This window comes from Engystomops pustulosus, chromosome 3 (genome assembly GCF_040894005.1).
Source record: "Engystomops pustulosus chromosome 3, aEngPut4.maternal, whole genome shotgun sequence".
Lineage (NCBI taxonomy): Eukaryota > Metazoa > Chordata > Amphibia > Anura > Leptodactylidae > Engystomops > Engystomops pustulosus.
Window position 1 is genome coordinate 187,479,951 of NC_092413.1, and position 16,209 is coordinate 187,496,159.

Sequence of the window (16,209 nt, forward strand, 5' to 3'; positions counted from 1 at the left end):
TCCGCCCCCACTCATGACAGCGATCACGTGACCCATTTGGCTCCGCCCCCACACATGACAGCGACCACATGACCCATTTGGCTCCGCCCCACACACAACAGCGGTCACGTGACCCATTCACCTCCGCCCCCACACATGACAGGGGCTTTGCGCTCCCATTGGTTGACTGTTCCTTTTTAACACTCCCCTCACTGGAATGACCGTCATCCCGGACAGTGGAGGTCCACTTCATCTATCCTTTTGTTCATTGGTAAGGTATTATCTCTACCTGTTTGTGCACATTACCTATGTTTATGCATGTTAGCAGCTGTGTGCTACTTTACACCCGTTGCCTTCATTATATGTACCTTCTGTCCTTACCTATTACATGTGCATGCTTTGTCCATGTGTAATTCCTCCTATGTCTGCCCGGGGTGACGACTTTCTCATTTGTTGTCGCCGCCTTGCACTGTCATTCCCCCTCAGCATTGTCTGAGGATTCTCATCCTGCTTTTATCACTATGTCTTAAATAGTCATTAATAAAGTATTTTTTACTGCAATCATTCAGACTCAATTTGGTCTTTCATAGTGCTTCCTTTTACCCCTCTTTCCCTGTCCCTCCTTAAAGGGGTACCTTTTGTTTTTGTGTATGCTCATGGGAAGCCTTTCTTTGGTGTGTTACTTACCATACCGGTCCAACCCACACTTTATTACGTACCACATGGATCTGGACTTACTTGGTATATAGGTTTGATACCTTCACCTCCCTTCTCTCTCCCTTCCTGATTCTCCTGTTGTTTTGACAGCTCGTTAGTATCACAGAGAGTAATCAGATCTGTGTGATATAACGAGCCGTGCACCTGTGTGACCATGGTCAGATTTCTGTCCACTGGAAGTAAACATAGAAGCTTCCTATAGAATCACAGCAAGCAGAGGTCTAGAAAACCACAAGGAATTGATACAGAAAGTATATTGGAAATTTGTATAACTTTATCATACAAATAATAACATTAATTTGCAGTAATAAGAATAGCCCTTTAACTTTTTGCAACAAAAAGCTTAAAGGAAATCTACCATCAAAATAAGCAAGATATACCAGTGACACTCATAGATACAGGCACCGTGATTGTGGTAATTTTCTTTAAATTTGTTACCCATGACCTCCTTCCTTCTAATATCAACTTTTATAATTATGCTAATGAACCCAAGTGACTATCCCCTCTATGATCCGGCTTAAAAGGCTGTTACACTGTCTCACCCTTCCCCCAGCATCCTCAGCATTGAGAATACAGCATGAAGTGCTCTATGCACAAGTGCTGAAGAAGCAGGGGAGAGGGTGAGACAGTGTAACAGCCTGTAAAGCCAGATCACAAACGCGTACTGTAGCCCCTCTGGCTCATTAGCATAATTTTAAAACTTAATTTTAGGAGGAAGGAGGCCATTGATAACAACTATATGAAGCTTAAACACAGTCACGGTGCCTGGATTGATGAGCAAGCGTTCCTGGTTTATCATTCCTTTAGTGAAGAGCATCATAGGGAAGGTTATTACTTTATGCTAGTTTGAAGAGGGAGAAACAATACATGTAACCTGTGCTAGTTGTGTTTGACTACAAAAAAACCCATTTTGGTTATACTACAACAAAAGCAACATATGCATAAATTAAAAGAATACAAATGTACAGAATTGTGCACACATATAAATCACGGCAGATATAATACCAAGGTTTGTACACACACAGCAACACAGTATATATAAACCAAGAGAGACAGGCACAAGCACAAAGAGCAATGGAGGAGATGTCAGCTGTAGCACAAGGCTCTCCCTATGGGAGCTGCAGTAGCTGGAAGACTACCTGTATTTATAGGCTGGGTGGGTGTCTGACTCGATGGGGGAAACGCTCCAAAACTACTCGCGCCACTAGACTGTCCAAATGCATCAAAGTTTGCAAAGTCTGCATTGGCAGAATTGTGAGCTGTAAAATGTGGAAAACAAAAAAAAGAGGAAAAAGGAAAAAAAAAAAATGACAATGAGATTAATGAGGGTGAAACACATAATACTAAAAATAAAACGCAAACATCAAAAATAAAGATCATTTAGTAGTGAAAACACAGAAATGTCACACGGAGCACAATGAGGGAGATGGGTTATTATCTGGTAAGATGGAGCTTGGCAGATCAAAGCGTTTAGGTTTAAACACATCTGCCATCAAGGGAAGTTTGCATTTTCTATATCTATAGAGTTGAAACCAAAATGCAGTTTATTAATAATTTCATATGTTACAAAGACAAAACAGCAAACATGATATAGTCTTACATGAAAGAGAGGAAAGTGGGACATGAATATGTATAATGCCGTGTGATGTGGAGCTCACCTTACAGCTAGAGTTCCCAACAAAACATGTAAAGGAACGAGATGTCATCAGGAGACATAGCCTGGATTATTGTCCCTAGCAACTGGCCCGAATCCAGAAAAACCTGACACTGCTGCTCAGGGAAGACTAAATTATGCAACAAACCCTTGCATTATTAAGCCTGCCCCTGACCAAGGCAAAGACAAGTGACAATTTGGAAAGTACTGACCCAAACGGCCCACCACCCCCAATATGTAGGGCTCCATAACCTATGGGAAGAAACAAGATCACACACACAAAAGAGTTGTCCCAATCTAGTAAATCAACTCCTCCAATTGAGACAAGACATGGAGTTCCCCTGTGTGAATGATGCTTATAATACAAGGTTCTTCTGTAATTTATGTGGAATCCCAAAGAGTTGAAACACATAGTCAACAACTCCTCCAATCAATTTGGGGGAAAGGGATTCACCTTCTTGTGCCAAATTTAAATCACCTATGTTATTCCCTGTGTAATACCTATATGAAATATCTTGGTTAAGAACTTAGTGCGATTCCCTTCTCTCTTTTAGGCCTTATTCACACGGCTGTGGCTCGGCCAGAACGGATCCCACCTCATCACACTGTGAACGGGTGCCATAGACCTCTATGGGGGTGGTGATCTGGCCCAGCTTCCGTGCATCAGTAATATATGATAAAAAGAGTCCCTTTTTCCCCGCTGTAATTATTAAGTGCAGTGCTGCTGTTTTTCTGGTAAAAATTGACTCTCTGTATCATATCAATAGGATTTGTAAAGTGCTACGGAATTTGATGGCGCTATATAAATAAAGATTATTATTATTATTATCATTCCACACATACATACGCAAACAGGGGGAGATTTATCAGAAGTGTCTGAGGTAAGACTGTTCTAGTTGCCTATTGAAACCAATCAGAGCTCAGCTGTAATTCTATAAACATCTGTGGGGAAATACATCATATCACTCCAGTGCACAGTCCATGAGACCATGGTCATGAGCCACCGGCTTTAATCGGGAGGCCCCTACACTGTCACATCTAGTTGATGAAGGGACTAGAATTTTTCAGCTGAAATCATACACTGGCAGAAGAAAAAAAAGAATTTTAAAAGTAAAGAATTGGAAATTTTCGAAAGCACAAGCAAATTATCTGTAAAACATTGGATGCGTTGTCATTGCATTGCTAAAAAAAAAAAAAAAACTGAGTACCGGAAATCTTTTTCCTACCTGTATGACTATTGAAGTTCGCAAAATTGGCAAAATTGGCGGTGGCAGCTGGGTGCGGTGCTGGGGTGGCAAAGATGTCCGCTCCAAGGTCACTCAGGAGGTCAAACTGCTTCTTTTCTGGGTGATGATGATGATGATGAAGATGTTGTTGCTGCTGCTGATGCGGCACCTGATTGCGAGCCACAACAGGAGACTGTAAACGAGAGCGCTGTTAGCCATCCACAAAGCTATTCACCCATGTCATGTCCAGCTAAGTGTTTCTGGGGCTTATCAACATTCACAGTTCCATCAAGATCAGAACTATATGTTGCCTGCCCGCAAGCGACCCCTAAAGACGCCAAACAAACTAATTGTATTACAACAACACTCAATTTTGCTTTTAGGATTCCACTACACTAGAAGCCAAAAGTCTTCCTTATTATTCATTCTATAAACATATCCACACTATAGAAGAAAAACCCCACAGGGAAACTCCAGCTCCAGCAGCAGCTCAGCAGTCTTCAGGGGATCTGATCCCAAAGGGATGATGCCAAATACATGACTCGCCTCATGGGTCACCCACTATTAATTCAGACTGAGGCCACTTATTATAAAGAATGAAACATCATGACTTCCAGCCTGACAAGACCAGAAGTCAGAGACTGGAACCTGAAGTAGGAATGAGTAAAGGATTTTTATATTCTATTTTTGAAGAAGACTTTTCCCCAAAATCTCAAAAAAAAAAAAAACCCTATAAGAGGTAGAACCATAATTTTCATGGTAGCTACCACATAGAGCTGTTGCACACACACTGTGGTTTATTTACTAAGCGTCAGGCTGCTCACTTTTGTCGTTTTCGGGATGTCTGTGCTGGGATTGTGTTGCATGGGAGCGGGTTTTATCACAGATGTGCCGGCTTTCATGAAACACAGATTAGGGGATGTGTCGTCTAACGATCCGACTGATTCGGACTGAGCGCGGGATTTAACTTTCAAATTGTGTAGCAAGACATCGCACTTACATGCACCACAAAATAGAAGGTGAACTCTGTCGGACCTGAGCGGGAAAGCGACACATGCAGGATCTCGGGCGCACGATCTTAGAGAACCTCGTCAGAGTGCATTCTCGTCAGACAGTGCACTTTTGGAGAACTCGCTGGACAGGGTAAGTAAATGTGCCCCAATAAGTCAACGTGTCACCTAGATGTACCATCAAAAACCGATCAACTCTGATATGACATGGTAAGAGGTGGGCCAATAAATCCAGCAGGCACACAGGACTATTACACAAGTGGAGATAAAAATCCCTAAAAATGACTACTATATTCAATATTTCAGTTTTGAAATGCCATATATCACCATTTACATCTTAAGGAGGGCACTTGATGGGGTTGGGATATCTATGTATGCAATGATGCCTCTTTAGATGGAACTAATAATGATAATCTTTATATGGCGCCATCATATTCCATAGCGCTTTACAAATAATAGGGGTCAAACAAGTAAAATACATTACAAACAATATGGAACAATAGAAGTGAGGGCCCTGCACCCAAGAGCTTACAATCCACTGTTTTGGCCAACATGTAGGGTCTGCAAAAATAACTCCCAGAGCTGCCAGGACACGTTCAGGGGATGTATATGCATCCACTAGGCAGCACGGTGAATAATAGGTGTAGTGTGACTTTCACATTATAGCATAGTTTGGAGAGACTAACCATGGAAAGCAATAATATCCACTGTCCATCACATAATATGCATCCATATTTCTTGTTCATGGCCCTGCTCTGATGTACTCCACATCCAGACAACGTGAAATGAAACATAAATAATTCACCTCCTCCCATGTACATAGCCCCAGAGACATGGCACTTATGTACTAGCGCTGTTTCTATAGGAAAATCTCACTGACGTCTGCACAGTCACATGTCTAGAAAATGACTAGGACTTGCGCACAATGTCATTTCTAGGAAACAAGTGGCCACTAAGGGATTATTAGGAAAAGTGTTGAAGAGAAAGTATTTATGGAACAAAAGGTCATGCACAGACCTGACGAGGGTGAATCACCGGCAGGAAAAACAAGAGGAAGTATTCACCCCCCACCCCCCCCGCGAGTATCTGTGAGCATCAGTGCAAGAAGCAAGAGGGGAGATTACACCAAGAAAAGGGAAACACAATTGGGAAACTGCTCAGATGTCGCCTCAGCAGGTCAGAGTCAGGAGAGGCCAACGAATACCAGAACGGCTGAGCTCTATGGTTGGCAATGGGAGTCCAGGATCTCACAGGTTGGGCACCACAGGTAGTTGCCAATATGCAACGGCTACTGTGCCTGAGCTCTGCAGCCGCACCCCAAAAGATAGCAGCTTCCTATGGGGGGGGAGAGGAGTGAGGAGCAGTCACCCCTCCAATCTCCACCGGCCCGAAACAGGCCGCCAACTTCTCAATGCCTGTAGCCTGTTTCTTCACACAGTAACCTTAAAGTGTATGCAAACCTTCAACAAAATGGTATAAATGAATAGAGCTGATTATAGTAAACTTTGTAATACACTTTAGTTAAAGGGCATCTATCACCAGATCAAGAATTGTAAACCTCTGGCAGGATCTGCTCTTCTTTAAGCTTCTTATACCCTTTTTACCAAATAAAAAGGCATTTAAAATTATGTAAATGAGTCAGAGGGGCTCAAGGCTCCATAATAGTTAATGGAGCCTGGATCCCCTCGGGCTCATTTGCATAATTGTTAAAGTCCTTTTTTTTCTTAAAAACAAGGGTAAAAGAAGCTAAAAGAAAAACAGATCCTGCCAGAGGGGGCACACACTGGTATGTCAGTATGTTTGGTTTACAATCCTTGATCTGGTGATCAAGGTCCTTTAAGAAGCATGTGTCATTTTCCCCTCCTTTCTTGCGTAAAATCAAGTGAAGTGTCTAATGATGTAACTCTTTACAGACAGTCCCTGGATTGTCTTACCTCCTCAGATAGCTGCATCATCAAGGAAAATATGCTCTAGGTATGGAAAGAGTTAATCATTAGCCCCGTTATTTGACTGAAATGGGCAGACAAAATAGGGTTTCAGGTATGCTGCTCACTACAGGAGAAAGAAGCAGAAGACACAAGCTGCATTCACGCGCAGCAACTTAATTGTGTTTCAAAATCTAATTAAGCAGCTGCAGGTATTGGTTTGGCCTGATCGCAGATTCCGTTCTACTAAAACGCCTGTGATCGACACAACCACATTTGTTGCATTGTTTTCATGCAAAACAGGTGGCGATATTACCAATCATAAGCGTTTCAGTAGGAAGGCATCAACGATCGAGTCAAACCGATCCCGCAGTTTCTTAATTGTGTTTCAAAACGCTGCGTGTGAATGCAGCCAGAGAAAAACTGCTTTACTTAATGACGTTTATTACAAAGCTTACGATCATCACCTTTTCCATTCGTACCCGCAATACAAAAATTACATTTTGGTTGATAGGTTTAGTTACTCTAAGTGGTACCAGTTTTACTTGTGGCTGATAAAGGCTTTTTAATAGGTCGGACACTGATTAACAAGGTAGCTCACAAAAGGTTAGAGTTGTCTTACTTCTGCAAGAGAAACACATTTGTATAGAACATTTCTTTTCTATGTTTTTAGGCATACAGCCCCTAAAATATCACTACACAACTATGGAGCATTTCTGAGCCTAGTGAACAGGACTGGTCATGCTCCACTTAGTATAGTTCCCTAGACATGTGCCTAACCTATTATTAAATGTTCCTTAAAATAAAATATAACATGGTGCAGGAGGACACAAATGTAAAGCCACAACAGAAGCTTTTTAATGAAACTGTAATGAGTGTAGGCTCTCCGGGAGCTCCCCAGCAGCAGAAGTCATCTGTCACATGTGCACCATAGACACGACAACCTACCAGGAGCCCCAAGATCATACTGGATATTTATATCTACAGAATTATTACAATTACTCAAGTATGATCCATCAAAGGACGGTACCCTGAGATGTCTAATCCTTCCATCAAGGATCGTGAATTTCTAGACAAAGAAATAATTGAGGAAAATACATAATATAATGTGATGTGGGCAGGTCCCCTTGGGAATGTAATGCATTTAGAAAAGTGGGTTAGTGGAGCTCCTGCCATCAGCTTAGCTGATCCTGCACTGAATGTGTGTATGTATTACATATTCATTGCAATCACCGGCCATAGAGTGGAAAAATGAAAAAGTATGCTGCTATAACAGGATGTATGTGTTGTTGGCTCCTGTTGCATTAAAGGGGCAAATCATTTTTGAAAAATCGATCCCCTATCAGACCCTTTCAGAAGCTATTACATCTGATCCTAATACCTATTCTTAAAGAGGACCTGTCACCTGTTAAAACGGAACTAGAAGCTGCTTACTAAATTAAGCAGCTCCTAGTGTGAAAACAGACGCAACAGTGTTAAACTGCTGGAAACTGGAAACCCCCGACAACGCTAACAAATACTGCCACGCTGTACACTAGAAGTGCCGGACCACGCTAAAAGCAGTCCGGCGCATTTATGAGGGGGTGGGATTAAGGGCAGTGACTGCCGCATGAAGCTCAGCAGTCACTGCCGGCCTATGGGGTGGGTGGGGCAGTCCAGGGAAGAGGCAGCTCCTCTGACCGCCCCCTCATGAATACACCGGTCCGCTTCCAGCGCGGTCCGGTGTTTCTAGTGTACATTGCCGCAGTGTCTGCTAGCGTTATCGGAGGTTTCGGATAACACTAGCATTGTAACATTGCTGCTTTTTTTGTAGCACTAGGAGCTGCTTACTTTATTAAGCAGCTTCTAGTGCCGTTTTTTTTACAGGTGACAGGTCCTCTTTAAGTAACACGATAGGTGTCCCATTGCGGGGGATTCCACCAAATGAAATGAGTGGGGAGTGAGGAGGCACAATTGCCGCTACTTAAAACACTATGGGGCTAAAATCGAGCTGCACACAAATGTAATCAGCCCATTCCCACGAAAGGAACGCAGTGCATAACTATAATAATACATAATCTTTCAGACGTTTTCATTTTGCTCACCTGGCTCGGGGTCCCCTTGTTCAGCTGTAGAGAGGGTGCTGTGTCACCCAATAGAGTTTTTAACGGTTTAACTTCTGGTGTACTACTGGTGCTACTTGCAGAAGACCCGGATATAGAGGCATGGACGGAGGCCACAACCTTGGCTTGTTCTGGAGGAACATACCTGTGTAGAAGAGGTGACGGGAAAGGTGAACATCCACTATAAAACTGAAAGAACAGTCAGAGGCCATTACGTCCAAGAGCACATAGACTACATATATTAGGTGGAGGATACAATATATTACTTTGCAAGTAAACCAAATGTTGGGGGGTCTGTATTAATACATTAGGGGTGTTGTATATTGATTGGTGTGCTGTGCATGCTATAATTCCAGTAGATTACAAATGAATATATAAATTGAAGGGATGTTTTATATGTGTGGGGAGAGTGAGGTCAGTTGTGTTGTGAGGGGTATATATTATTTAGGAGCACAGTGTTGTTATCCAGGAGACTTCATACTGTAAGTGACTGTGGTATTTTTAGGGACGCCGGGTGGAGATGTGCTGCACGGAGCTGAAGATATCTGGTCATGAATTCAGCAGTGATATGTCATGGATTGGAGAACCCGGAATAAAGTCCTCCTGATAGAAGAGATTGTCATTTAGAAGGTACTAGATTCTACTAATGACTCAGAACCTGTTGTCAGTCACAGAGTGTCAGTGAGTCTGCCTGTGGCGATGTGACGTGTTAGTAAAGTTTTCAGGATTTACTAAACAGGGAGCGGGCAATGGAAGAGGAGGACGGGGGGGGGCAGCATTTGAATATTTGCCACAGGCAGCAAATATCCTAGAATCGGCCCTGTCACTACCTGCATAGCAGTGCTACTGACCACATGATATAAAGGAATTTGGCTCCATTCGAGTGAATTTAAGTGAGTTGCGTCCTCACAGTCATTTACCTTTGTCTTACAAATTTACATTGCGACACCTGGGGCTGCACTTACCATCGTTTCTTCTCGTATTTTTCTTGTAGGAATTCTTTAACTTTCTGCGGATCTCTAAAGTCCGGGATAGCAGAAGACCTATCATCAAATAATCCTAGCCAAATCTGTTTGCACACCTGGAACATAAAAATAACACATATTTAACCAAACAGAACATCACTAAAGCTTTTAATAATTGTTACTTTCGTTCATTAAGACACAAGGTAAAAAGTTCACGGTATAAAGCCGAACATTCAGTACAAGTCAATGTGGTTCCATCTCCTACTGGGAAGGAATTGCAAGAAAGGAAAGAAAAAAAAGAAATCACTCCAGGTATTTGGCAAGAGCTCTGCAGCCTCTATGCCCAGGGAGATCTTCAACTATTTACCCAAACTCCTGCATTTCTTATATGTTGTTTGCTATGGCTTATAAGCTTTATATAGGTTGTATTTCATTAACCCCTTTACGGCTATATACACGTCTTATTTGCACATGCCCCAAGTAGAAAGGACGTTAATAAAATGTCATGACGGTGACCAAATTCAAACAGCTACATCTCCTGAATCCTGGCACCTAGGAACACAATACTAACCCCTTTTGTGTATGGGTGCTTCACAGAACCAGTGACATCAACCCTTAAAATGTTTTTAATTTTATATATAGCTTTCTATATCCCAGTGTACCTTTGAGAGTGGATTTCTCCAGTACTGTCTGGCATCCATACATTTTAAAGGGGAGATTCTCCTGTTTATGGAATTTGCGTTTCTAGATGCCAGGGTTCAGGACATGTAAAGACTTGTAGCAGTACAAGCAACCTCTGCATCTGTAGCTGAACTTTGGGAAAGGGTGATGGAATGATGCTGCACTTATCTATTATATATTTTGGAAAAAGTTTATTCAGTCTCACTACTAATTTAAAAAAAAAAAAAACTTAACAGAAAAAAAAAAATCACTAAAAATGTTATTTATTGGCTAATTTTATAAAGAAAAAGAATATGTAATTAATAAAACTATGCTATTAAGTCATAATACATTTTTGCTAGCTTTTCCAAAAGATATGATCATTTAAAGAAGCGCATAACAAAACTACAAAAATTGACCCTCGGCCATGAACGGGTTAGGTAACACTACTGGATAATCTGAATTTTTAATTGGTGTCCAATGTATTTTTTCTTTTTAATGACTAAATCTGGGATGTGTCTTATAGTAAGATGAGTCCTATAGCCTAAAACATCACACAGTCACAGGATTTCATGTATGTGTCTATAGGATAGGAAACAGCTGCTTTCCGTACTGCAGGCAGGGAAACTTAAAGGTCACCTCTTATAGCTTCCTGCTCTATAGTCAGGCCTTCCTGCTAGAAAACAAAGGCCGGCACGGGGATCACAAGGCAGATCAGCCACATCTAGAAACAAGTGCAGCAAGTACATGAAAGAACCGGGCAGGACAGCACAATGTTTGCACATTAAACACTCGAGACGCCAACAGAGGATTATAGTAACTGGAAACAATCAAGAAGTGTTTGGATAAACTGTGTGTGAATAGTGAGGGCCCGGGCGGACAGATCACATAGTTACTGGATTATTATGTCTGTACTGGATGTGCATGATGGGGGTCTGATCACAAGAGCGGTGGTCCGCTGTCCCAAATTTTTAATCGAGCTGTATTTATTTTCTTATGAAGCAGATATCCTGGTTCAGCAAAAGAGAAACATCATAGGACACGCGCAGAACCAGGATATCCACTGTATAAGAAAATAAATACAGATTCCAGTCTGGTCACACGTGGAATATACATTATATACAGTATATTTTCTGCATTCACTTACATTAGATCACTACACAATGCACCTAAATGTGGTTGTGTTATACACTTACGTCATTGCCGTGCTTCTGGAGGAATTCTATTTCTTGTTGTGTAAATGTGGTCATAGAGATTGACTTCACTCGGTGAGGTGGGTTCAAACCGCGCCTACGGGAGAGCGAAAGAAAAGATCCATTAGGAAAATAGCTCAATTATGGAGAATTTCGCACTGACGTCTGAAAATCACCCTCGGTGCCATTATATAGTTTATAAATGTATCATATATACACATGCGCACACACACTAAATACCGAATATATACACATACACAAAAGGTTACATTTATTTATAAACATGTGTATGAAAAAGTTATTGTATATGCAATTATTTAAAAAGCTAAATATTTAAGGGATCATTAAGACAGCTGTAATTGACGGCTCTATTGCATTGTTGTGGGCCTAGGTAAGACTATACACAAGGAATTACAACCACTGGGTTATTTTGTGCCTTTTTTGTGGATTTGGTACATATTTGTTAACAAAACACACGGCAAGGTCTAAATTTGGTCCAATGGGTTTCACTATTGGGGAAAAAAAGACTAAAAACTCCCTTGAAGAGGGTGCTCAATTTTTATTTTTTAAATACAAACAAGTGAGCCCAATAAAACCACACACACAAAAGAAAAAACTCTGGCTATTCTGATCCAATCTAACTCCATCAGTGGATAATGCTTGCAGCTTGTCCCCAATTTCTAGGCTGCAGCTGGACTTGTCAATGTCTGGTGTGTAGACCAGAGGTGCAGAGCAGCCATTCCCTGTAACCTGAAAGCGGTACAGACAGCAGTGCTGCAAACATGTAATAGTGCCCTCTGTCTATGACCGATTATTTTGCAGCTGCCATAAAGTGCAAACACGATGCAGACAATACAGGAAGGAAGACTCTCATACGCGACACACTCCCTTTAAGAGCAGAAAACAGGAATCCATAAAATGCTCATTATAATGGCATTGCTTTGTATTAAGGCAATTAACAAGAAAATCAGATTTTCCAGTAACTTGAGAAGCAGACTTGCCATGTAGCCTGGTAAAATGCCAAGGAAAGTAATTAAACCAAACAAGACAGAAAGCCGTTGTGTGCGGAGAAGATGTCCCCCTGGACAGATAAGGGGTCATATACACCCTGATAGATAGGATATCCGTGTACGGGTACACCTACGTGGGAACATGTGGTGCAGCTGATTACTGCTGGGCACGCCTGAGTAGCAGATGCTGCGGGTGAGTGAATGATACCCAGGACAGATGGTATACTCACCACGTATAGGAGATATAGTGACACTGCAGTACAGTCATCCTATATCTACTGCAATTCATTCAGAACAATACTTCCACATAAAAAAAGAGAGACAGGGTCATGCTGATACTTTATAATATACATTTGCTCAGCGGTCGTCCCTTCACAGGAGCTACCAGGCCCCTGCGCAGTTGTCCTCATGTACAGCGCGGTCCTGGAGCATTCCTGGCTGGTCTCCCAACCACAGCATTACATGGCATGTCCCTAGTATAGATAGACCCTTCAACTATGCCAATATCACATTGTAAATGTTTGTACTACTACTCTCTAGTTCACGTTCAATGGTCCTTTCCTGGTGTGGAGATCATGTGTTATCACATGGGCCATATGTACAAGTCAGGATTCAAGGCTCTTATGACAATACAAGGCAGCAAGTGAATACTTGTCTTTAAGTTCAAGAGAGGCGATAACTACATACACTTGTATTCACACACAGCAACTATTCATACATACATCTACCCATCAGGATGACTTCAGTGAATCTCCATAGTGGCAAGAATTCAGGAACAACCTTAGAGCCGAATTTCACTTTGGAAGTTCCTTACTACATAGGAGAGTTCCTTCCATTGTCTGTGTCTTTTCTGACCAAGAGAGAAGGATCCCCCATATACCCAAACTTAGTAGATTAATAGTGTGGGTCTTATAAAGTAGGCAAACCCTAAAATGTATCTTGCAAATACCCACAACCACTTCTAGTTTGGCAAGTGGCAGCCACAGTAATGCAACGTTGCATATGTCAATATTAACGTGTCCCCATTCATCCCGGGGCTTCTCCTTTCTTCCAAAGAAAGTGATACAATAAGTCAGATGATAGAAGGAAGGAAGTCCAATGACTCACACACATCCAACACTGCTACAAGTAGCTATAGTCTCCATCATAACCCTGGTTTAGAAAGTAATGTGTAATGCTGTACTCCAATTCCAGATTCTGAACCCAAAAGCAGGACATCATGGAATCAGTTTATTACAAAGCGCACCCAAATCATTAGGCATGAGGTGTAAAAGGGAAAGTAGTCACAATCATGGAGCTGGACTAACAAGAAGCATGCTATAGAGAGGAAGGAATATAGAAAATTGTACATAGTGTCCTGTCTGCAGGCGGCATTTTATTGAGCAGGGGGAGCCAAGCACATTTTAAATAGGTAAATTTGCAGGCACACTATTATAGAGCAGGAGGAGCTGAGCAGATTGTATAGTGTCCTACCTGCAGGCAGCATGTTATAGAGCAGGAGGAGCTGAGAAGATTGTATAGGGTCCTACCTGCAGGTAGCATGTTATAGAGCAGGAGGAGCTGAGAAGATTGTATAGGGTCCTACCTGCAGGTAGCATGTTATAGAGCAGGAGCAGCTGAGCAGATTGTATAGGGTCCTACCTGCAGGTAGCATGTTATAGAGCAGGGGGAGCTGAGCAGATTGTATAGGGTCCTACCTGCAGGTAGCATGTTATAGAGCAGGAGGAGCTGAGCATATTGTATAGGGACCTACCTGAAGGTAGCAAGTTATAGAGCAGGAGCAGCTGAGCAGATTTCTGAGAAATCTTATTAACTGCAGATATGTATGGCAAGCCATTTAAAAAAAAAAAATCAAAGAAAGATAAATAAAAACTTTAGAAACTACAAATATCTGACAGGGAATTTCTTCTAGTTAATTGTTAATCAATTCCCATTATGTACCAAAACGTGGCATAAACAGTAGTGTGTGATGTAATGTAGATAAAACCTGCTGTGACTTCCCACATGTGACGGCACGAGGAGAGAGAAGGACGCAGTTTTACAGAAAACAGATGTCACCTCCAACCACTACAGGTTTACAGGTCGCTCTATCACTCGCTGCTCGGCTTATTGTGAAGCCAATAGGAGCAGCACAGATCCAAATACAGAGCACATGACGCTGGCATCTACACTCCTCTACCGTGTCAGCTACTAAATACTAGGAAGACTTGTTTCTTTTGTTCAAAACATTGTTTTCTTTGCCAGAGAACACAACCCATAAAGGTTATATGTCCTGCAGCTTCTAAACACTTCACTTATGTGAGAACCATCTACAATTATCGCTCTACCTAGCAAACCCATAAAATAAAAATCATCTACAGGCAGTCCCCAGGTTACGTACAAGATAGGTTCCGTAGGTTTGTTCTTAAGTTGAGTTTGTATGTAAGTCGGAACTGTATATTTTATAATTGTAATCCCAGCCAGAATGTTTTTTTGGTCTCTGTGACAATTGGATTTTATAAATGTTGGGTCGTCATAAGAACTGGGATTAACAATAAAGCTTCATTACAGACGCCTGTGATATCTATTACAGCTGATTATTGTAGCCTAAGGCTAAAGTACAGTAAATTACCAACATCCAGAGGTCCGTTTGTAACTAGGGGTCGTCTGGAAGTCGAGTGCTCTTAAGTAGGGGACTGCCTGTATTAGTAAACTTCTCCCTTCAGGGCTTAAGGGTGTGGTCACACAGTCCGTTTTTAAACTCATGCATTGTCAGTCTGATTAAAAACGGGTCAAGAACGGACCGAGGATGCACCGTGTGACCGCAACCCAAAGGGTTTTATATAGTGGGAGGGCTCCGACTATAAGACGACAGACTCCACCAACCACTTAGCCTTCCCCAAAATCCACTGCTCTTTATGTATAGAGCAGCTCATAGGGGCCTCCAGTCCCCCATTCTACTGGTCAAAGGGGGATTCAGGTCTTTATTCACCCTTTAATAGTTTTATTTAAAGACATTTATTCTCTGCAGAAGATTTTCTGCCTGGGACTGTGTGTAAGTGACATGCGCTGAATATTACGGGACATTTGTGATCAATGAGATGACAAACATAATGCAGACGGGGCAGAATGTTCAATAAATAAATTTTTCACTGCAGCTTACAAGTTTTTACATGAGGGAGGAGAAATACTGTAAAGTGTGCGGTCACACTGTGCGTTCTTGGCACGTTTTTAAACGTACTGAAAGCGTGTACATTTTTGCATTTTCACTATGCTTTTGGCTGGTTTGAATCAGTATTTCTTCATTTCTGGTAGTGTAAGCAACTATATTAACATTTTCACAGCTGCTTACACTTCCAGAAATTTAAATCTGATTCAATCGACAAGCAAGTACATTATGAAGAAAAAAAATGCCAATTTCCATCTTGGAAATTCAGCAGTGTCATTTTTTTTTGGAAACCTGTCCCTACTTTTGATGGTTTTAACAAGGTTTCCAGCTTAAGGATATCAATGGAGTTTGTGTTGGGGTCCTCCGGTTTCCTCCCACACTTCAAAACATACTGGTAGGTTGATTAGATTGTGAGCCCCTTTGGGGACAGGGACCAATTTGGCAAGTTCTGTGCAGCGCTGCGTAATCTGTGTGCGCTATATAAATAAAGAATTATTATTATGTTAGCAATATAAGATAAGCGAGGGTCCAACATCCAAGGTTACTGTGGTTAATTCCGATGCTGGAATCCCCACGGAAGTCCGTCTCGGTTTCTGTATACTGGCCAGTGCTGGAAATTC

At 41.7% G+C, this 16,209-nt stretch overlaps 1 protein-coding gene across 8 annotated transcripts in view; it reads right to left on the minus strand.

Annotated features, from left to right (window-relative positions):
- AGFG1 (ArfGAP with FG repeats 1) overlaps nucleotides 1-16,209 on the minus strand; it is a 44,972-nt gene that overhangs the window by 15,058 nt on the left and 13,705 nt on the right. For 6 of the 8 annotated variants that reach the window (XM_072143343.1, XM_072143341.1, XM_072143347.1 and 3 more), the window contains exons 2-6: nucleotides 11,435-11,528; nucleotides 9,579-9,694; nucleotides 8,596-8,758; nucleotides 3,577-3,769; nucleotides 1,836-1,955 (exon numbers count right to left, since the gene is read on the minus strand). In XM_072143343.1, the coding sequence (XP_071999444.1) occupies nucleotides 1,836-1,955; nucleotides 3,577-3,769; nucleotides 8,596-8,758; nucleotides 9,579-9,694; nucleotides 11,435-11,528 (686 nt within the window). The remainder of the gene's footprint in view (nucleotides 1-1,835; nucleotides 1,956-3,576; nucleotides 3,770-8,595; nucleotides 8,759-9,578; nucleotides 9,695-11,434; nucleotides 11,529-16,209) is intronic. The other 2 variants (XM_072143344.1, XM_072143349.1) reach the window with 2 other exon arrangements.